Here is a 22094-nt window from a genome sequence, read left to right as displayed (position 1 = left end):
GGTTCAGAAACACTGAAGGGAAGAAATTCTTCTCTGCCAGCTGGGAAACAGGAATAGTGTAAGTATATTACTGCACCTGCCGCAGTGCCTAGGCCTTAATGCAATGACCCTTAAAGGAGAGGCAGAAACTCTTATTTTTGTCCAGATTTGGCTGTCTACCAAATGTGTTTCATCGACTAATCTGTAGAAAATGACTTGCTGAGCCAATGCAAGTTCACCAAGATAAATCCATGGAGCATCACTAAAACTCAATTATCTTTTCACCACAAGTGATTTGCTTCCACAATTAAAATGCCATTGTTTCCATAGTTTATTCAAATAAAATATTCTCTAGTACATAAAAGACACACTTCCAAAATGTTCCTTTTTTTTTTTTTTTTTTTTGTATTTGGGGTAAATCTATTCACTAGCAGATGTTAGCAATGCATCAGTTTGGCAGAAGCTCAGATACCTTCAGATGAGGGACACTTCAAAGTACATTTGCAAAATAGATCACTTGAAAATTCTTGTCAGGTGTTTATAAATTGCTGTCCTGATCCTGTGTGTCATGAAATTCACATCAGAATCTTCCATGCATAGTAAGATGAAGCCAAAGTGCAGCTGACTAACCGAACTTAATGTGACACAATTTATTGTGTTTTAACTAGCTGGTAAGAGAATTAAAGGTTACATTTTAAAAACTATTTATTTAGAATGTTTTCATAAGTTTACAAATTCTTGCCATATAAATAACTGAAACAAAACAATCATTATAACTGTTAGTTTTTGTTTAAAGATGCATTATACAGGTACATAGTTATCAGACTTTTCTAGTTAACAGGGTATCACCATGTTATAGGGTGAGCATCATTACAACACTTATGTCGTTTCTAGTGATTTTATTAAATTGAGTAAAATCACTATATACACATTTAACAGACCAGATATGTCTATCAAATATTAATATTCAAAAAAATGGATAGGCGTGCTGTCTTTTCTGCAGGTGAATGTACTTTGTCTGAGTACTGAATAAAAGGTAACCAAATATCTAAATATCATTCTCTGTCCTCTGTCTTTTTCAGATTGTTTTTGTTTTCCTGGTGTATGTGTTGGGGGATTGGAAAGAGATCTAGGGGGAGACTGTTAATTTAAAGAGAACTGTTACTAACACAATGTTTGGATTGGACATTTGCTCCCTGCAATCTGAATTGAGTTTTCATTACTCTTAGAATGTTGTCAAATATAGATGTTCACTTAAGTGCACCAGCATTTGGTTGTAGAAATGTACATGAGGAAGAATGTTTCAATCTTTTTTACCGTTACAGAGAGTCTATATAGTATGGAATTATGAAAGCTCCGAAAGAATAAGAAACAATTGCAATTTAATAGTGTGGGAGTGGAAGAAGTATCAAATTAAGACAACTAATAAGGCAAAGTACTGATCCATTTATGATCATATTGCTAGGATCTGCATTTACAAAAGTATTCCACTAAAAAGTTGTCTACACATGGAGTCATTCTGGAATAACTATTCAGGATTAGCTACTCTGGAATAACTATTCCTGACAAAATCCAAGGGTGGACTCTCTTTTCTGGTATAAGAGTGCCTTTTTCCAGTATAGCTTAATCCATTTTGGATTAATCTAAACTCAAACAAGGTATTCTTACTCCTGAATAAGAGTGTCCATGCTTGAAGTTAGTCAGGAATAGCTTTTGTGCTTTAAATTCACACTCTACCTTGAAATAACTTTCAAGTGCAGATAAGCCATAAAGTAATGCTTTTATTGCACTGTGACGTGGGAGGAATGGCAGGGGCCTGGGTTTATTAAGTACTCTGAGGGCATGGCTACACTTGCAGATGTAGAGCGCTGTGAGTTAAACCAGCCCTCGGAGAGCGCAGTGTGGAAAGTGCTGCAGTGTGTCCACACTGATAGCTGCAATCGTGCTGGCGTGGCCACATTTGCAGCACTTGCAGCGGCATTGGGAGCGGTGCATTATGGGCAGCTATCCCACAGAGCACCTCTTCCCATTCTGGCGCTGTGGCTTGTGGGAAGGGGCGGGGAGGTGTGGGGCATTCTGGGTCCTGTCCCAATGCCCTGCGATGCATTGGTTTTCATCCCAGCAATCTCTGTGCTTCCATCCACATTTGGCGTCATCTTTCAACGTTTTTGTATTGCGCGCTCTCTCTTTCCTTTCGGTCTGCGGGAATGGACCCCAAAGTGCTGAGGAATATGCTGATAAGTCTCGCCAGCATTTCATGTTTGGCAGTCGAGTTACTTAAGCTACAAACTGACAGTGAGGAGTCCGACGACGATATCGACTCGAGTAACACATATGACACAAGATTGCTTGTGGCATTCACAGACATTCTCACCACCGTGGAACACTGCTTTTGGGCTCTGGAAACAAGCCCTGAGTGGTGGGATCACATTGTCCTGCAAGTTTGGGATGATGAGAAGTGGCTGCAGAACTTTCGGATGAGAAAAGCCACTTTCATGGGACTGTGTGAGAAGCTCGCCCCATTCTGCGGCACAAGGACATGAGACTGGGAGCTGCCCTGATGGTGGAGAAGTGGGTGGCTATTGCAATCTGGAAGCTGGCAACACCAGACAGCTACCGATCGGTTGCTAACCAGTTTGGAGTAGGAAAGTCGACCGTTGGAATCGTGTTGATGCAAGTTTGCAGGGCCATTAATTGCATCCTGCTCAGAAGACTCTGGGTAACGTGCATGACATTGTGGCTGGCTTTGCACAAATGGGTTTCCCTAACTGCGAAGGGGCGATAGATGGGACACATATTCCAATTCTAGCACCAGCCCACCTAGCCTCCGCGTATGTTAATTGGAAGGGGTATTTCTCTATGGTTCTCCAGGTGTGTGTGGATCACCATGGGCATTTCATTGACATTAACGCAGGCTGGCCCAGAAAGGTATATGACGCACGCATCTTTCAGAACACTGGCCTGTTCAGGAAGCTGCAAGCTGGGACTTTTTTCCCAGACCAGAAGATCACCATAGGGGTAGTCAAAATGCCCATTGTGATCCTTGGAGACCCCCTTACCTTTTAATGCCATGGCTCATGAAACCCTACACAGGGAGCCTTGACAGCAGCAGGGAGTGGTTCAACAACAGGCTGAGTCGGTGCAGAATGACTGCGGAGTGTGCTTTTGGCCGTTTAAAGGGCCACTGGCGCTCTCTGTATGGAAAGCTGGACCTGGCCGATGACAATATCCCCACTGTTATATCCGCGTGCTGTACCCTCCATAACATTTGTGAAGAGAAGGATGAAAGAGTCACTCAGGAGTGGAACTCAAAGGTTCAACACCTGGAGGCTGAATTTGAACAGCCAGAGAGCAGGGCTATTAGAGGGGCCCAGTGCGGGGCTTCAAGGATCGGGGATGCCTTGAGGGACCAATTGAGGCTGAACGCCACCAATAATGTTGAGTGGGAGTGAAGTGCAGTGGTTCCAATGTTAGTAGGAATCTGTGCTTGCTACACTGACTTGCTGTGCCTGATGCTTTCCTGGGCTAACGTATCTTTTACTTAATGCAATAATAAAGAATGTTTTCAAAGCCAAAAAAGCCATTTATTTAAAACTGCTTGGGAAACAGAAAGGGCAATGGGGTGGGATGGGGGAATGGTTCAATCACAGATTTGCATATGTCCTATTCTCATACTCAGCCTTCGTATCTGGGGTGCTGTGCAATAAGTGACTGGCTAAAATGCATGGTGATGGGGTTGAGTGCAGTGGGTAAGGGTCGTAGGTTGCAGGGCTGGGTGGTGAAGCTACAGTGTTGGAGGCAGCTGGTGGTGATAAGAACCTGGATTTGGGGAAAGTGGGTTGGAGGTGACATGGGGGCACAAGGGAAAGAGTTTTGGGACAAGGGCTGCAGGGAGGGGCGGGCACGGTAGTGCGCCACCTGCCTGGCTATGAGCGCCTGGATCGAGTCCGCTTGGTGTTCCATGATGCTTATCAGCGTCTCTGTGTTTTGTTGCCGGCACTCCGCACTTTGGTGCCGGCATTCCGCATTCTGCTGGCGGATCCTCCTTTCACTCTCCCACCGCTCCTGCCCTTTTTGATTTTCGTTAAGGGACTGCTGCATGACTTCATGCAGCATGTCTTTTTTGCTTTCATGTGGCCTCTTCCTAATTCTTTGGAGTCTTTCGGCTGGTGATAACACGGACGGCTGAGATCTCAAGGTTGCATCTGTAAAGGCAAAATGCAACACTTAACAGATTGTTCACACCAGCACTGTTCACACCAGACAAAGCAATGATTCGCCCTTTATTAAAGACAAGCACAGTCTAACGATAGCAGAATTTGCCCATTCCAAAGCGAGTGCACATAACCCACAGGAGCCCCAAAATGATGAGTAAGCACAGGGTCAAGGGGGACTGATTTTTTCATGGCCGAACTGTCCTCTGGGGATCTGTGTCTTGGGGAGAGCCAATAGCTGCAGGGGGCCCCTATACTGAACACTCTCCCTGCATTTTCCATAGATGTTCGTCCTCAAAGATGTCTCACTGCCGACGGTGACCTGGGAAGCAAGGGAGGGTCTTCTACTACAATGCGGCTTCGGCCCTGGCCCTGGCCCATATGCAGCTTGTCTGTCTGCAGCAATGGTCCCCCCGCCCCTCATGGCACAGTGGCGCGGACATGTTACCCTGACTGGGACAAGGAGTACAGTAGCACTCCCAAGGAACCTGTGCAAGCGCATTGCACAGCTTCTGAATGAGACCTTTGAAGAGATTACTGAGGCTGATTACCGCGATGTGAGAGACACATCAACACCCTATTCTGCATCTAGGTATGCATGCAGCCCTAACCCTCCTCGCCTCAAGAGCCCACACCGAATAACTTATTTCCCAAAATAAAAGCCCCTTACCGGGCATGTCCTCTGGTGTTTGTCCTTCCCCAAGCACCAGCCGCTGCGACTGGCTACCTTCCTGGCTTGAGAACAGCTCCTGGCTGCATGCATCTAGGGATGCCAGGGTGTCTTCCTCCACCTCAGCACCCTCGCTCCCGCTTTCCTCCTCCTCCTCCTGCCTTGATGAACTTGGCTCTGAAGTGTCCATGGTGGTATCAATCAGAGTGCAGGTGGGGTCGCCCCCCAGTATTGCGTCCAGCTCTTTGTAGAAACAGCAGGTCATGGGGGCAGCACCGGAGTGGTGGTTTGCCTCACAGGCTTTGCGATAGGCATTCCACAGCTCCTTCACTTTAACCCTGCACTGCAGTGCGTCCCGGTCATGGCCCCTTTCCATCATGTCCCTTGATATCTGCCTGAAGGTATCATAATTCCTATGGCTGGAGCGCTGCTGGGACTGGACAGCTTCCTCCCCCCAAACACTGATGAGGTCTAGCACCTTGCCACTGCTCCATACTGGGGATTGCCTGGCGCATGGAGGCATGGTCACCTGGAAAGATTCGCTGAGAGCACTCCATGCCTGGCTGAGCAAACAGGAAGGGGATTTTCAAAATTCCCAGAGAATTTAAAGAGTGGGTCTGATGGTTGATCACCTGAGGGCACGGCAGAGTTCAAAGTGATGATCAGAGTGGCTAGAACAGGCATGGTGGGACACTTCTGGAGGCCGATCAGAGCGCATTCACAGGCCAGGGCATCTACGCTGGCACCACAGTGCTTGAGCCAGGGCACATCAAGTGTTATGCCTCTTGCGGAGGTGGATTACCAGGAGTGCTCCAGCCGCGGAGTCAGGGCGCTCTACATGCCTTGCCAGCATGGATGCGTCGTGAGTTAGGGCACACGGGGCTGCTTTAATGCGCTCTAACTGGCAAGTGTAGCCATGCCCTGAGGCTTGGTTTGCACTTAAAAGTTAGGTCAGCAGACCTAGATAGCTCTGAGGTGTGAAGACCAACATAGCTATGACAACCTAACCTCAAATGTATATGCAGTTATGTCAAGAGAAGGCTTCTGTTGACGTAGCTACTGTCATTCGCGGAAGTGGTTCCTACACCAATGAAAAAATCCCTTCCATCATTGTAGGCTATCTCTGCACTACAGTTATGTTGGCACATAGCTTTGTTGGTATATTCTCCATAGTATAGACATACCTCATTGAGATATTGGAGACCAAGAACATAGCCTGGGTATCCAGTGGGAAGAAGGTCATAGCTGCTATATTTACATTTCTGTTTTAAATGCTCTTTGCCTTTTTAGTCTATGGAGTTGCATCAATGTTGATTTTAAAGACCACCACTAATTTTCCTGAAAGGTTAGAGGAAAAATTGTGATGTCCAATATTTTATTAACCAGTGCACTATTACTGAAAAAAAAGGAAATGAGGGGGTAAATTTTTCAGAAAAGGAGGTTTCCTTTTTGATTGTCTGCAAAATTTGCATCTACAATTGAATTATTGTTATTCCTTGACGTTAGCAAAGCTTTTGATATGGTCTCCCACAGTGTTCTTGCCAGCAAGTTAACGAAGTATGGGCTGGATGAATGGACTATAAGGTGGATAGAAAGCTGGCTAGATCATCGGGCTCAATGGGTAGTGATCAATGGCTCCATGTCTAGTTGGCAGCCGGTATCAAGCGGAGTGCCCCAAGGGTTGGTCCTGGGGCTGGTTTTGTTCAATATCTTCATTAAAGATCTGGAGGATGGTGTGGATTGCACCCTCAGCAAGTTTGCAGATGACACTAAACTGGAAGGAGAGGTAGATACACTGGAGGGTAGGGATAGGATACAGAGGGACCTAGAAAAATTAGAGGATTGGGCCGAAAGAAATCTGATGAGGTTCAACAAGGACAAGTGCAGAGTCCTGCACTTAGGACAGAAGAATCTCATGCAGTGCTACAGACTAGGGACCAAGTGGCTAGGCAGCAGTTCTGCAGAAAAGGACCTTGGGGTTACAGTGGATGAGAAGCTGGATATGAGTCAACAGTGTGCCCTTGTTGCCAAGAAGGCTAACAGCATTTTGGGCTGCATAAGTAGGAGCATTGCCAGCAGATCGAGGGATGGAATCATTCCCCTCTATTTGGCATTGGTGAGGCCCCATCCGGAGTACTGTGTCCAGTTTTGGGCCCCACACTACAAGAAGGATGTGGAAGAATTGGAAAGAGTTCAGCGGAGGACAACACAAATTATTAGGGGACTGGAACACATGACTTATGAGGAGAGGCTGAGGGAACTGGGGATGTTTAGTCTGCAGAAGAAAAGAATGAGGGGGAATTTGATAGCTGCTTTCAGCTACCTGAAAGGGGGTTCTAAAGAGGATGGATCTAGACTGTTCTCCGTGGTACCAGATGAGAGAACAAGGAGTAATGGTTTAGGTGGGATATTAGGAAAAGCAGTGGGGGAGGTTTAGGTTGGATATTAGGAAAAACTTTTTCACTAGGAGGGTGGTGAAGCCTCCCTTGTTGCCAAGGGATTTGATAGCTGCTTTTAACTACCTGAAAGGTGGATCCAAAGAGGATAGATCTAGACTATTCTCAGTTTTAGCAGATGACAGGACAAGGAGTAATGGTCTCAAGTTGCAGTGGGGGAGATTTAGGTTGGATATTAGGAAAAACTTTTTCACTAGGAGGGTGGTGAAACACTGGAATGCGTTACCTCGGGAGGTGGTGGAATCCCCTTCCTTAGAAGTTTTTAAGGTCAGGCTTGACAAAGCCCTGGCTGGGATGATTTAGTTGGGGATTGGTCCTGCTCTGGGCAGGGGGTTAGACTAGATGATCTCCTCAGGTCCCTTCCAACCCTGATATTCTAGGATTCCATGAATTAGGGGCAAAAATTTGAGAATGTTCACATCAAATTACCTGTTTCCAAGCTCAGATCAGGTAGAGACACTTGAATGAAGATTTGCACTCAGAATTCATTTTGTTGGTAGGCAAATTTTGTGGACATAAATTGCATCTGCTAAATGGGAGACGTCCCCCATTCTTTCCAGGTCCTGCTTGGGTTAACTTGTGAGACCTAACAAGATCACAGCTGGCAGCCCTGCAGCTGTGGAGTATAAAGCAATAATAAACGTATTCAGTGATATTGTGGTTTTAAGTAATGGCAAAGTACAAATAGGATCTTTGCTTAAACAAGGGGGGAAGAAGAATGTCAATGATCAAGGTAAATTTGAATTAAAAGCCAAGCTTCAGGAGACAATTTGGATAGTCACTGAACTGTGCTATCCATTGGTTTGCAAATGCTATCTGTCTGCAGTGCATCAACCTGCCTGCTTGTTGTCTTTCAGTAAATTGCTATCTATATCAATTGTAGATGTCCAGGAATACCACAGTCCTCTTGAGGAATGAGCTTTTCAGTATCCAAACTGTGAAAAACTCCATTTCTTTTCACTTGGAAGTTGCAGATGAACAAGAAAGATACTTGTTAACTTTTATGAAGGCTCTTAATCCATTTATGTGTCTTTTACTGTCTTCATCATTTCACTCCTGAGGAAAAGTAAAAATGTGACTCTTTTTATAGATTATAGCCAGGTTGGGCATTCAGTTCTCTCCCCACTTGTCATATCAGTGGGATTTATTTTGTAGGCATTTGGTTAAGAAAGTATTGTAGAATTACCCGCTCTTCCTTCTGTGGTGGGTAGTAAAATACCAGGGAATAGGTAGGTTCCTAAACTTTTCTGAATCAGTTTGATCAACTCCTACTGAACAGCAAATCACAACCTCTTCTCTATTTGTGAATTGTCCTGCTCAGTACCTGGGAGTCACATTATAAGACTTCCATGGATTCTGAGAGATTAACAAAGCATAGGACTTCAAACATGCAAAGTTCTATGGCCTTATCGAAACTGTGAAAGAGATCTTTAGTCAGCTGTGGATAATTCATTTTCTTGTATATGCATAGGCCATATTATAGTATCTGTCCAGGGCTCCCATAATTATTAATGATTAGCAAGTCTAAGAATAGTTGTCCTTTTCACCCCTGAAGAGATGCTAAAGTTAAATGCCTTCTCCTAGGAAGCATTTCTTTGTGCACAAATAAATGAGCATAGCTTGTCAGTTTATTGTTTGTTTGCCTGGCACTCTACAGTACAGACACATTCTTTGCCCTGAGGTGGTTACAGTCTAGGTGAAGATGTGCAGAAGTAAAGGAGGAGACAACACAGAGATGAAATAAGGAAAAAAATGGACAAGGGAGGGAGAGGAAAATATGAATGTGTTCTCTTTGGAAGCAAAAGTAAACAGCTTATAAAGGGGATCATCAGGCTGAAGGGACATTACATTTTCACACAGTTCTAGGGCAGCATTAAGCTCTAGGCCCTGGTCTACACTAGGACTTTAGGTTGAATTTAGCAGCGTTAAATCGATGTAAACCTGCACCCGGCCACACGATGAAGCCATTTATTTCGACTTAAAGGGCTCTTAAAATCGATTTCCTTACTCCACCCCTGACAAGTGGATTAGCGCTTAAATCGGCCTTGCCGGCTCGAATTTGGGGTACTGTGGACACAATTCGATGGTATTGGCCTCTGGGAGCTATCCCAGAGTGCTCCATTGTGACCGCTCTGGACAGCACTCTCAACTCAGATGCACTGGCCAGGTAGACAGGAAAAGAACCGTGAACTTTTGAATCTCATTTCCTGTTTGGCCAGCATGGCAAGCTGCAGGTGACCATGCAGAGCTCATCAGCAGAGGTGACCATGATGGAGTCCCAGAATCGCAAAAGAGCTCCAGCATGGACCGAACGGGAGGTACGGGATCTGATCGCTGTTTGGGGAGAGGAATCCGTGCTATTGGAACTCCGTTCCAGTTTTCGAAATGCCAAAACCTTTGTCAAAATCTCTCAGGGCATGAAGGACAGAGGCCATAACAGGGACCCGAAGCAGTGCCGCGTGAAACTGAAGGAGCTGAGGCAAGCCTACCAGAAAACCAGAGAGGCGAACAGCCGCTCCGGGTCAGAGCCCCAAACATGCCGCTTCTATGATGAGCTGAATGCCATTTTAGGGGGTTCAGCCACCACTACCCCAGCCGTGTTATTTGACTCCTTCAATGGAGATGGAGGCAACACGGAAGCAGATTTTGGGGACGAAGAAGATGATGATGATGATGATGAAGTTGTAGATAGCTCACAGCAAGCAAGCAGAGAAACCGGTTTTCCCAACAGCCAGGAACTGTTTCTCACCCTGGACCTGGAGCCAGTACCCCCTGAACCCACCCAAGGCTGCTTCCTGGACCCAGCAGGCAGAGAAGGGACCTCTGGTGAGTGTACCTTTTAAAATACTATACATGGTTTAAAAGCAAGCATGTGAAAGGATTACTTTGCCCTGGCATTCGCGGCTCTCCTGGATGTACTCCCAAAGCCTTTGCAGAAGGTTTCTGGGGAGGGCAGCCTTATTGCGTCCTTCATGGTAGGACACTTTACCACTCCAGGCCAGTAACGCGTACTCAGGAATCATTGTACAACAAAGCATTGCAGTGTATGTTTGCTGGCGTTCAAACAACATCCGTTCTTTATCTCTCTGTGTTATCCTCAGGAGAGTGAGATATAATTCATGGTCACCTGGTTGAAATAGAGTGCTTTTCTTCAGGGGACACTCAGAGGAGCCCGTTCCTGCTGGGCTGTTTGCCTGTGGCTAAACAGAAATGTTCCCCGCTGTTAGCCACGGGGAGGGGGAAGGGTTGAGGGGGTAGCCACGCGGTGGGGGGAGGCAAAATGTGACCTTGTAACGAAAGCACATGTGCTATGTATATAATGTTAATAGCAAGTTTCAGAGTAACAGCCGTGTTAGTCTGTATTCGCAAAAAGAAAAGGAGTACTTGTGGCACCTTAGAGACTAACCAATTTATTTGAGCATAAGCTTTCATGAGCTACAGCTCACTTCATCGGATGCATACTGTGGAAAGTGTAGAAGATCTTTTTATACACACAAAGCATGAAAAAATACCTCCCCCCACCCCACTCTCCTGCTGGTAATAGCTTATCTAAAGTGATCACTCTCCTTACAATGTGAATGATAATCAAGTTGGGCCATTTCCAGCACAAATCCAGGTTTTCTCACCCTCCGCCCCCCCACACACAAACTCATTCTCCTGCTGGTAATAGCCCATCCAAAGTGACCACTCTCTTTACAATGTGTATGATAATCAAGGTGGGCCATTTCCAGCACTAATGCAGGTTTTCTCACTCCCCCCCCTTTTTTTCCAAAAACCACATACACAAAGAGTGAGTTTGTGTGTGTGGTTTTTGAAAAAAGGAGGAGAGGTGGCAGGCTGAAGAGTGTAAGAGGTGGGCTGAAGACAGGGCTGAAGCTCAAATGTGGCAGCAGCATGATGAGAGGAGGCAGGATTCAATGCTGAGGCTGCTGGAGGACCAAACCAGTATGCTCCAGTGTATGGTTGAGCTGCAGCAAAGGCAGCTGGAGCACAGACTGCCACTACAGCCCTTGTGTAACCAACCGCCCTCCTCCCCAAGTTCCATAGCCTCCACACTCAGATGCCCAAGAACGCGGTGGGGGGGGCCACCAGCCAACCAGCAACTCCGCCACAGAGGATTGCCCCAAAAAAAGAAGTCTGGCATTCAATAAATTTTAAAGTTGTAAACTTTTAAAGTGCTGTGTGGCATTTTCCTTCTCTCCTCCACCACCCCTCCTGGGCTACCTTGGTAGTCATCCCCCTATTTGTGTGATGAATGAATAAAGAATGCATGAATGTGAAGCAACAATGACTTTGGTCGAAGGGAGGAGGGGAGGGTGGTTAGCTTACAGGGAAGTAGAGTGAACCAAGGGGCGGGGGGTTTCATCAAGGAGAAACAAACAGAACTTTCACACCGTAGCCTGGCCAGTCATGAAACTGGTTTTCAAAGCTTCTCTGATGCGTACCGCACCCTCCTGTGCTCTTCTAACCGCCCTGGTGTCTGGCTGCGCGTAACCAGCAGCTAGGCGATTTGCCTCAACCTCACACCCCGCCATAAACGTCTCCCCCTTACTCTCACAGATATTGTGGAGCACACAGCAAGCAGTAATAACAGTAGGAATATTGGTTTCGCTGAGGTCTAAGCGAGTCAGTAAACTGCGCCAGCGCGCCTTTAAACGTCCAAATGCACATTCTACCACCATTCTGCACTTGCTCAGCCTGTAGTTGAACAGCTCCTGACTACTGTCCAGGCTGCCTGTGTATGGCTTCATGAGCCATGGCATTAAGGGGTAGGCTGGGTCCCCAAGGATAGCTATAGGCATTTCAACATCCCCAACAGTTATTTTCTGGTCTGGGAATAAAGTCCCTTCCTGCAGCTTTTGAAACAGACCAGAGTTCCTGAAGATGCGAGCGTCATGTACCTTTCCTGGCCATCCCACGTTGATGTTGGTGAAACGTCCCTTGTGATCCACCAGAGCTTGCAGCATTATTGAAAAGTACCCCTTGCGGTTTATGTACTCGGCGGCTTGGTGCTCCGGTGCCAAGATAGGGATATGGGTTCCGTCTATGGCCCCACCACAGTTAGGGAATCCCATTGCAGCAAAGCCATCCACTATGACCTGCACATTTCCCAGGGTCACTACCCTTGATATCAGCAGATCTTTGATTGCGTGGGCTACTTGCATCACAGCAGCCCCAACAGTAGATTTGCCCACTCCAAATTGATTCCCAACTGACCGGTAACTGTCTGGCGTTGCAAGCTTCCACAGGGCTATCACCACTCGCTTCTCAACTGTGAGGGCTGCTCTCATCTTGGTATTCATGCGCTTCAGGGCAGGGGAAAGCAAGTCACAAAGTTCCATGAAAGTGCCCTTACGCATGCGAAAGTTTCGCAGCCACTGGGAATCGTCCCAGACCTGCAACACTATGTGATCCCACCAGTCTGTGCTTGTTTCCCGAGCCCAGAATCGGCGTTCCACAGCATGAACCTGCCCCATTAGCACCATGATGCATGCATTGTCAGGGCCCATGCTTTCAGAGAAATCTGTGTCCATGTCCTGATCACTCACCGTGACCACGCTGACATCGCCTCCTCGCCCGGTATCGCTTTGCCAGGTTCTGGTGCTGCATATACTGCTGGATATACTGCGTGTGGTGTTGAATGTGCTCCTAATTGCCAAAGTGAGCTGAGCGGCCTCCATGCTTGCCTTGGTATGGCGTCCGCACAGAAAAAAGGCATGGAACGATTGTCTTCCGTTGCTCTGATGGAGGGAGGGGCGACTGACGACATGGCTTACAGGGTTGGATTCAGAGATCTAAAATCAACAAAGGGGGTGGCTTTACATCAAGGAGTATTTCAGGCAGGACTTCATGGAGGGTTTCAATAAGAAATGATGCACCTAAGTTATTGTTCTTATTGGAACAAGGAGGTTAGCCTGGCCTCTGATTGATACATGGCTAGATTTACCTCGCTGCACCTTCTCTGTGAGTGACAACAGTGTGACCTAGAGGAATGAGTCCCCTAGACAGGGGAGGGGGGGAAGCAAATGAGTACAAAACAAATCTGGTCTATTTCTTGTTTTGATCCATCTATCCATCTCCATCTATCTTTTACATCTTTGGCTGGCAGCAGACGATGCAGAAGGACTGCATGCCATCCACATCTCATGGCTGCTCGGCAGAAGATGGTACAGTACGACTGCTAGCCATCCTCATCTCTTGCCTGCCCGGCAGAAGATGGTACAGTACAACTGCTAGCAATCCGTATCGCCTGCCTGCTCACCATAAGACGGTTCAATAGGACTGACTGCAGGACTAAAGAGAATGACCTGGTCAAGTCACTCCAAATTTAGTCCCTGCACCCATGTCTGCCCAGGAGCTCCCAGCCGACATGGCCAGGAGCACCTCGGACACGACGATGATGGCTACCAGTCATATTACACCGTCTGCTGCCACAAGGCAAGGGGTTGCTGCTACTGTGTAGCAACACCGTACCGCGTCTGCCAGCACCCAGGAGACATACGGTGATGGTTACCTGAGCGGGCTCCATGCTTGCCGTGGTATGGCGTCTGCACAGGTAACTCAGGAAAAAAGGTGCGAAACGATTGTCTGTCCTTGCTTTCACGGAGGGAGGGAGGGAACGGGGGCCTGGGTATGTACCCAGAACCACCCGCGACAATGTTTTGCCCCATCAGGCATTGGGATCTCAATCCAGAATTCCAATGGGCAGCGGAGACTGCGGGAACTGTGGGATAGCTACCCACAGTGCAACACTCCGGAAGTCGACTCTAGCCTCGGTTCTGTGGAAGCACTCCGCCGAGTTAATGCACTTAATGCACTTAGAGCATTTTCTGTGGGGACACACACACTCGAATATATAAAACCGATTTCTAAAAAACCAACTTCTATAAATTCGACCTTATTCCGTAGTGTAGACATACCCTTGCTTAAGTTAGTTGGGTGAGGAGACAGAAAGTTTTGGTAAGGGGCGTGGGAAGGTAGTATATTTAAAATAAAAAAAACCAAAGTTTTACCTGCCCCCATAATCATAACTCTCTATTTTGCTGTGTGGATAGGACCCCTGACTATGCTCATGTAACCAGGTTAGCTGGCCTTCCTCCTTCACAACTCTCTGTGAATCAGGACTATCACACCTGCTTCTGACACTACACTGTGCACATCCTCCAGGCACTGTGAATCAATATAAAATAACCACACGAATGGTCCCAGAATACAGTGATTGATAAAACATGGTCAGAGGGATGGTATGTGCGGATTCACAAACTCAGCTGACATATGGCTGTGAACCAAAGTCGTATGTGGATCCAGTTCAGATGTATTTGCCATAACCAGGTCAGATGAGAGTGTCATGAGCCAGCATACAAAAATATGATTCATTTAATATAATGAAGCCGAGGGAAATCCATCATTCTGACAGCTTCTGACACCTTACCAGGTGCAATGCTTTCTCCAGCTTCTGTCACCATCATGGCACACACACACACGCCCTTTAACCAAAGGAGAGAATGGGAGGGGAGGGAGTCTCCTTCAAAACTGCCACAAATGCTTCCTAGGCATGCGGCCATGCAGTCAGTATTTTCTCTGTTCCTAGGAGCCTATTCAATTGTGACCTTATACTTGGTCACCACCAACATAGGAAATGAACACCCAGAGGTCTGTTAGCATCTTGTTGATAGATTAGTAATTCATATCTCTTTACAGGTCGAACTAAGTAATGAACATTGACTCAGCACTGCTGCTGTTGCTGAAGAAACAGACTTCAGAAGAAAAGACCAACTTTGTGAACCGTTATCACAGAAGAGACATGTCCTATATTTCTCACAGAGTGTGTGGATTGCTCTTCCCAGTGTGACTGAATCCTTCAGTCGCAGCCTCAGTATCATTATCAGCATTGCCATTAGATGGATACTTGTAGATGATATTGGATTTTTTAAATTATTTACTTATATGGACACTTGTAAATTGTAAATTGTTTTCTTTTTTTAATTTTGTTTTTTTACAATACCTAGTGTTAAGGCATGAAAACAAATCAACCTGTGAAAATTCTGAGAGAAAAATGTGTGTTTCTCAAGAAACTCAGTATTTCTGGACTGATACAATCATACTGTGCCTGACAAAGATAGTGTTGGTAAATGATAATATGACTCCAGAATACGTCAGGGGTTAGACACCTATAGTGTAATATGGACTGTCTTCAATAATGTATCAGACATTCACAAAGTCTGCACCTAATGTTGGTTGAGCTACTGTAAGTAGTAGAAACTGATAAATAATTCTTCTTTTCCAGATGTCCTAATTACCAATATGCTTGTCTAAATATTCCAATTCATATATGGTTTCTTCTCCCTCTTTTCGTCTCCTCCCCTGCACCCACAAACAGTAGTTGTCTGTGAGTTGAAGAGAAGTGAAATGGATGTTCTCTATTGATGTCAGTCTCCAAGAACCCTTAAAAGCAGGGCTCTTTTAGATGTCTGTAATTTGCACATTTTTTTTACTCTTTTCCCCTCTTCCCAGGAAGAAGCCAAGCATGAATGTACAATATAGGCACCATCTACAGCCTTAGGAGTCTCTGGGGTGAATTTTGTTCTTCATTTAAAAGTAAACAAGAAGATCTGGATATGAAAATGTGTATAAAAGTTTGTAAAATTTTCTGTAAATACTTATCGAAAAAGGACATGTATGTAACTGTGCGGCATTTTGTTTTATATTCAGTCACCACCAGTATAAAAAGAAAAGTCATACGCAAAAGCTATTTTCTGTGGGGAGTTGGCAGTCTTTTTCGCAAGACTTTTTTCATAATTTCTTTTTTATTAATTACTATTTAGAATATTGCATATGATACAAGGCTGAGAGAGGGAAGTCCTCTGCCTCTCCATGGAACCAGTACTCCCTCCATGGAACCAGTACTCCCTCGGAGACAGCATCACAAGCTTCCTCAGAAAGGTCTGCCAATCAGCCTCAAGTTTTGGAAGAAAAACCTGTAGGGCTGTGAGAGCACTTCCATCTTTGTGCTTACTCAGTTTGTTACTTCTTTGATGAAACTGTCAGGAGGGATGGTATTTGTGATGTGCACACCTGCACCTGTCCATTAGGAACTGGACCGAGGCCACCAGGTTCTTCCATATAAGCCACAAAGAGTCTTCAGATGCTAATGATTTCTTGCCCATCATCAATGGGCTGAGGCATACAGCCCCTCAACTAATTGTCTTATGTGAAGCTTACTTCACTTGCATTTTCTGTTACTGACAGATTACAACTAGACTAAAGCTTGCCTTGGTTCTTTACATTGGAAACTATACTTGTGCTATTTACCAACAAGAACCTAATCAAAAAGTCAGCAAACACAATGCTGTCCATCATTTTTAGATTGTTGAGCCCAGAAGGTCTTGTGGTGCTTGCCCTCTTTTCACATTCAGCTCAACCAAAGATCACACTGTCTTTTGTGAAGAAATAGATCTTGCCGTAATTTCACGTAGGCTACTTTTTCCTGAAACTATGTACGAAACAACTGCCAAGCCAAGAACAAGCAAGAATGACAATGCAATAAAATCACGTGTCAGTATTTTCTGTGACTAGGCAGTACAGGACAGTATGCAGCGCTAGAAGTCAAATAGTGCCAAAAAAGAGGATACTTTGTGCAAAAGATAATACCACATTTCTCTGAGTCTCTGTGTTCTTCTGTTGTTCCCTGCTGCACCCTGATGCCAGATACTTGGTCTGCCCTGTCTTGAACTCCTAGTCTTCTGAGAATGTCAAAAATGGGTAGTTTGTCACAAAACTAATAGGAGAACTCTGTCATTTTTGAGACACCACAGCTGGACCTCAGAAGACCAAACTGCAGAACAGTTAATATTTGTAAATCACTTATATTTGACAAAATGGCCCTCGGTAGAGTTTATTGTTTGAGTGTGTACCGGTGCGCGTGATTTAGTTTCTTATACATACAGCCTTACATAACAACCTATAAGCATATGATACAGCTAACAGATGCCTACAGCTTTCTCTTATCTATGTCAGTGCACTTCAGAGTCGAGGATTTTTTTTGAAAAAGTTTTGTTAAAACTTGTTTACGTGCCTGAATACTCCACTTTTCCCCTGCTCTGCACACACAGGGGCGTTCAGCATATATTCCTACAGTTCCTCCCTGCGGCCGGAGCCTTTGCCCATCCCAGGGAGTGGCGGGAGCTGCTTTTGCTGCAGTGTTTAGCTACACATACCCTACATGCCCCCAGCAGCGCAGTCAAGGCCACACCTTTGACTGCAGTGTAGACATACCCTCCAGTCGCAACATTTATTTCCTACCCTAAGTGAAGGGGAAAGTTGGTCATCTCAAATACCACCAGTAACAAACTCTGAATTTTTAATGGCAAGCACTGTATGCCTCTCTGAGCCAGGCTGTTTAATTTCCTTTCACTTTAGGTTTATCTGATTAAAAAAAAACAACCCAGCAATCTATCAAGGTCCTATAACAGTGTTTGACAGTGGCAAACAAAATTGACATCCCAAACTAATTGGCTTGCCTCCTTCTAGAATTAGTCTCATTTAGTTTAATTATAATAAATTACAAGCTGGGAGCTGTTTTTTGCAGTGAATAAGTTTTCTTCCAACACAGCAAAAGACTCAATATTTACATACCCCATTTCTACATACCTTCTGTGAGAAAACACTTCAGCTCTTATCCAGCATATAAAATCTTCAGCCAGAAACCGCTTGTTTAAAAGTCTTCACTCCAGATCATTTACAGTGTTGTTATAATTGTGATAGTCCCAAAATATTAGAAAGGCAAGGAGGGCAAGGTAATATCTTTTATTGGACCAACTTCTGTTGGTGAAGAAGAGCTCTGTGTAGCTCAAAAGCTTGTCTCTTTCACCAACAGAAGTTGGTCCAGTGGAAGATACTACCTCACCCACGTTGTCTCCAGACCCTCATTCATCATTTACGTATTTGGGGTTAAACCCTGCAAAGTTCTCAGCACTCTCAAATCTCATTGAAGTCAGTGGAAGTTAATGGCAGTCAGCCATTCATGTGTTCCTTGTGCATGTCTTTGCTATAATTTACCACCTGTTGGCTAACCTTTTTATCTACCTTAATAATAATAATTAGTACTTATTTGCAGATAAACTCCAATTATCAATAACTTAAACATTTTGAAATATCTAAAATTCAGAAATATCTCCCGAAATCAGAATTTTATTTTTCCAAAATTCTGATCTTCTGATGTATCCCCCCATAGTATATTAATCATTGTAGTGCTTCACATGTTCAAATTGTTTAACAAATTAGTCTCCTCAACAGCCTTGTGAGACAGGTATGTACGTAGTAGTAGCCTCATTTTACAGATGGGAAAGTTCAGTGTATGTTTTAAGTGCATTTATCTGTGACAAAGACGCCTATCTAGATGAAATAGCATTTAAATATATTTCCATCACATTTGCTTTGTCAGTTCTTTCGTCCTTCAATACTCAGTACTTCTCTGATATATCTAAATTACTATATAATCTATATTTGTATTGTGACATTTATCTGGACGAGGGTGCCAATAACACTGTTATGATGCTGAGAAATATAGCCATGTAAAATGATTCCATTGCATAGTGCTCATTAGTAAGGCTGACTATTTGCAATGAAACCAAAGGCAGTGTACAGAGCAGACAAACTGGACAGCCTGCCTCCTGTTTTCTTCCCACATTTCAGAGTGAGACAGATAGCGGAGTAACATAAAGCAAAGGATCTGGGCTGGAAAAAACAGTAATAAATGATCAAATTTCAGGTGTAACTCCAGTGAAGTCACAAGGGTTATAGAGGGATGAATTTGGCCACGGGCATCTTGTCTGCCTTCTAACTGCATAGATATTTGTATTGATTGTTATTTGACAGCCTTTTCTAAGGTGTGCTCTTTACCTCACTGTTTGGCTGACTGTTTACAAATGATTGTACTTTTCACTGTAATTTCTGTTTCTTGCATGTCCATTATGTGTAATGTTTATGTTTACAGGGGTCTTTATTTTTAAACAAATGAAACATCTGGATCTAATCCCTACTCCCCAACTTTCACTTGCATCTGCTCATCAGTTCCGCTTAGCATTACAGGAGAGCATGTGAAGTGCTTCCTTGTTGTAGGTCTTCAGGGAATAATTGCCATTGCATGTCTGTTGCCATTCAAGACTAGCACCATAATTGGGAGCGAGTACCACTAAATAACAGCTATGTCCCAAACACTGCTGAGAAGCCACTGATGTTCTCATTCTATTGCTAGCACCACAAAGAATTATTGAACAGTGTAACTGACATCACAGTGCATGAGCTGTTTTCCCACAGTTCCCTAGTTACTTAATTCCAGTCGTATAAAGGCATGTTTTCAAAATGCTTTTGGACACGTGTGTCCCAGGCTAAACCCACTGAACTTGTTAGAGTTTCACCTGAGATTAATTTGGCTCAAAGACACTACCATTAACCTATTCCCAGTTGTTACAGGAAAATAGTATACCCGATCAATTCATGTGGTATCATGTTGATGGAGGAGTGACAGCATTTCCTAGCATGTGACATGCTTGAAGTGAAAGGCATGTTATATGTAAGCCAATCGGTTCTTATGGGGTATAAATCAGTGCAAATGTTGGCTCATAGTGTTAAGTAGAATAAAGGATATATTTTGTTTACCGCTACAGAGTGATTACATGAAATCACCTGTGCTGCAGTATCTGTAGCCAAAACCAATGCACGGCAGTGAAGAATTCAGTCCTGTAGCAACTCATTTAAGCAACCACACTATGATATTAGTAACATACTAAAAACCTAGGTGATTTTCTACCATCTGTACACTCCCCTGATCCTCAGGTCTGCCACAGCCCCCAGCATAAATCAGAGCAGACTCAGTTGCCCTAAGAATTTAGACCCTATGTCAGTGGGGCTGGGGGCGGGGAGGCGGGGCTGGTTCAGGATTCTTCTGCACTCAGGGAATCTTCAGCTGATGCTTTGAGGGAGCTTTAATTTCCCCTTGCACCACTCTAGTATGGTATGCTCCAGCAGTGCAAGGGGGACTTAAAAAGGGATGAGGATCTTTACTGATCACCAGTAAAAAAAAATGACATGCATGGCTTAGTGTAATCTAGTCACTAGTTTCTAGAGCTAGGTGCCATCACCAGTGAGTAACCTATACTCACAGGATGTCCTTGAATGCTGAATTTTATGTTTGGAGGCTCTCTGAGACCCTGGCCTTGTCTATTCCAGCTAGCCAAAGGCATAAGCTGCTCTCAGGAAATGAGTTTCTGACACACTGACGATGGCAAAATATAACTTTGGTGTTCCAGCTAAAGTTGTCGCTGTTCTGGTTAAACCCCACTTCAATCCCATTTTTAATCTCACCAGGTAGGAGCCTGCTGCATAAGATTGTTTGCTGCAGTTAATGAAATACACACACAAAATTGAATCTTTAAAATTGTTGTTGGTTATGGTGTGTGTGTTTTTTAACATGGCTTTGGTCCAAGAATTTCAATGGCAAAGTAATGACTATAAATTATAGTATGGAAAGGTATATGAGCGACAGAATGCCAGTTTGCTTGCTGTTACACTGTACTAACTGTGCCATCTTCTGGCTAATGCCAGAAGTACCTAGTGCATTGTGTATGTTCTGCTGAAAGTGGGGAAAAGAAAAGTAACGCATCTTTCTAGTGGCACCGGCTGATATAATGCAGACAGGGTGCTGTCAGCTCACAACACATGGTGGAAGCTTTTGTTCTTGCACTGCCTGCTTAAAGCAGAAATACAACAAAGTGTGTATTGCTCATTTTGACAATGGAACGTGTGGAGTTTTATAGTAAATATATTGTCAATGTGATGTTTTCTTCCAGTCAGAATTTATACTGTCCCATAAAAATCTTCACTGTGGAGTACGTTCACTATGTGTTATCTTGCTTTATAGGAAATTCGGAGCTGCTAGGTCTCCATTAATTGGAAGCATATAATCTTATTAATTCCAAGCACTATCTGGCACTGCTTCTTCCGTTTCAGTAATGGGAAATACTCTGGATTTACAGTGGTGTAACTTCGACTAGATTCCAGCCATGTATATGTATAATATATACACATGTTATACTCACATTTTAATGTGACCTGAAAGTTTTATGGCTAGAAATACTTAGAACATATTTTTACTTCTCTAAGTAACCGTTGAGTCTAGGTACAGATCACAGTACACAAGCAGTAGCTGGATTATTCTTTTCCATTATGAATAAATTGTACATTGAACTAGAAAGTGGTTACCAGCTGAACTGATGAGCTGTGTGTGGTTCAGTATGTTTACAAATACTTAGTTTCTCAGAGCTAAATGAAAAACCCTGTGGCAAAAATGTTTATTAAGAACAGTGCTTTGACCCTGAGAGGAGAGAAACGCACTCACAAACGCCTTCGAAGTCAGTGGTTTTTCCTTTAATGTCTTACAGTAATGTACCTTCAGATTCAAGCTGCTTATAGCACAAAGGTTTAAGGTCCTCCTAGCTGGGCAGGATCCTTTATGTTCCATCCTGGTTATGTGGCTAGTGTGGATTTATTTCATTTTGTGTTTTAGTGTGGGCTCATTAGTGACATTTTTTAAATGAGAAACAGTCCCCACTTTTTTACACCAATTTTAAATTAGGTCAAATGTGGGGTTTAAATTATTTGATACCGTCCCTTTAGAGAGGGCTGGGGTTATTTTTCTAAAACAATCTTATTGTATCTATTTGTTTTAGTACTTCAAAAGTAGATCAGAACTCTTTCCCCTTTATCTCTGAGTAG

The 22094-nt window shown here is 44.3% G+C and overlaps 2 protein-coding genes across 5 annotated transcripts in view; one reads left to right on the top strand and one right to left on the bottom strand.

The window, feature by feature from the left end:
- The window catches only part of NKAIN3 (sodium/potassium transporting ATPase interacting 3), a 663159-nt gene that overhangs the window by 627645 nt on the left and 13420 nt on the right, over positions 1 to 22094 (top strand). For 3 of the 4 annotated variants that reach the window (XM_073331058.2, XM_073331054.2, XM_073331059.2), the window contains one exon: positions 15021 to 21217. The exons of the other annotated variant lie outside the window; for it this stretch is intronic. In XM_073331058.2, coding sequence (XP_073187159.1) covers positions 15021 to 15034 — 14 coding nt within the window. In that variant the 3' untranslated portion in view covers positions 15035 to 21217. Of the gene's footprint in view, positions 1 to 15020; positions 21218 to 22094 lie in introns of those variants that run through there. 4 annotated transcript variants of the gene reach the window in all.
- Positions 303 to 5119, bottom strand: LOC140906675 (uncharacterized). Its single transcript, XM_073331049.2, has 2 exons — positions 4864 to 5119; positions 303 to 4184 (listed from the first exon to the last, which is right to left on the bottom strand). The coding sequence occupies exons 1-2, from the start codon at positions 5051 to 5053 to the stop codon at positions 3655 to 3657; spliced, it is 720 nt and encodes a 239-aa protein (XP_073187150.1). The 5' UTR covers positions 5054 to 5119; the 3' UTR covers positions 303 to 3654.

This window comes from Lepidochelys kempii, chromosome 2 (assembly GCF_965140285.1).
Source record: "Lepidochelys kempii isolate rLepKem1 chromosome 2, rLepKem1.hap1, whole genome shotgun sequence".
Classification (NCBI taxonomy): domain Eukaryota; kingdom Metazoa; phylum Chordata; order Testudines; family Cheloniidae; genus Lepidochelys; species Lepidochelys kempii.
The sequence above is the reverse complement of the archived record's forward strand: the minus strand, read 5'-3'. Positions and strand labels throughout refer to the sequence as shown.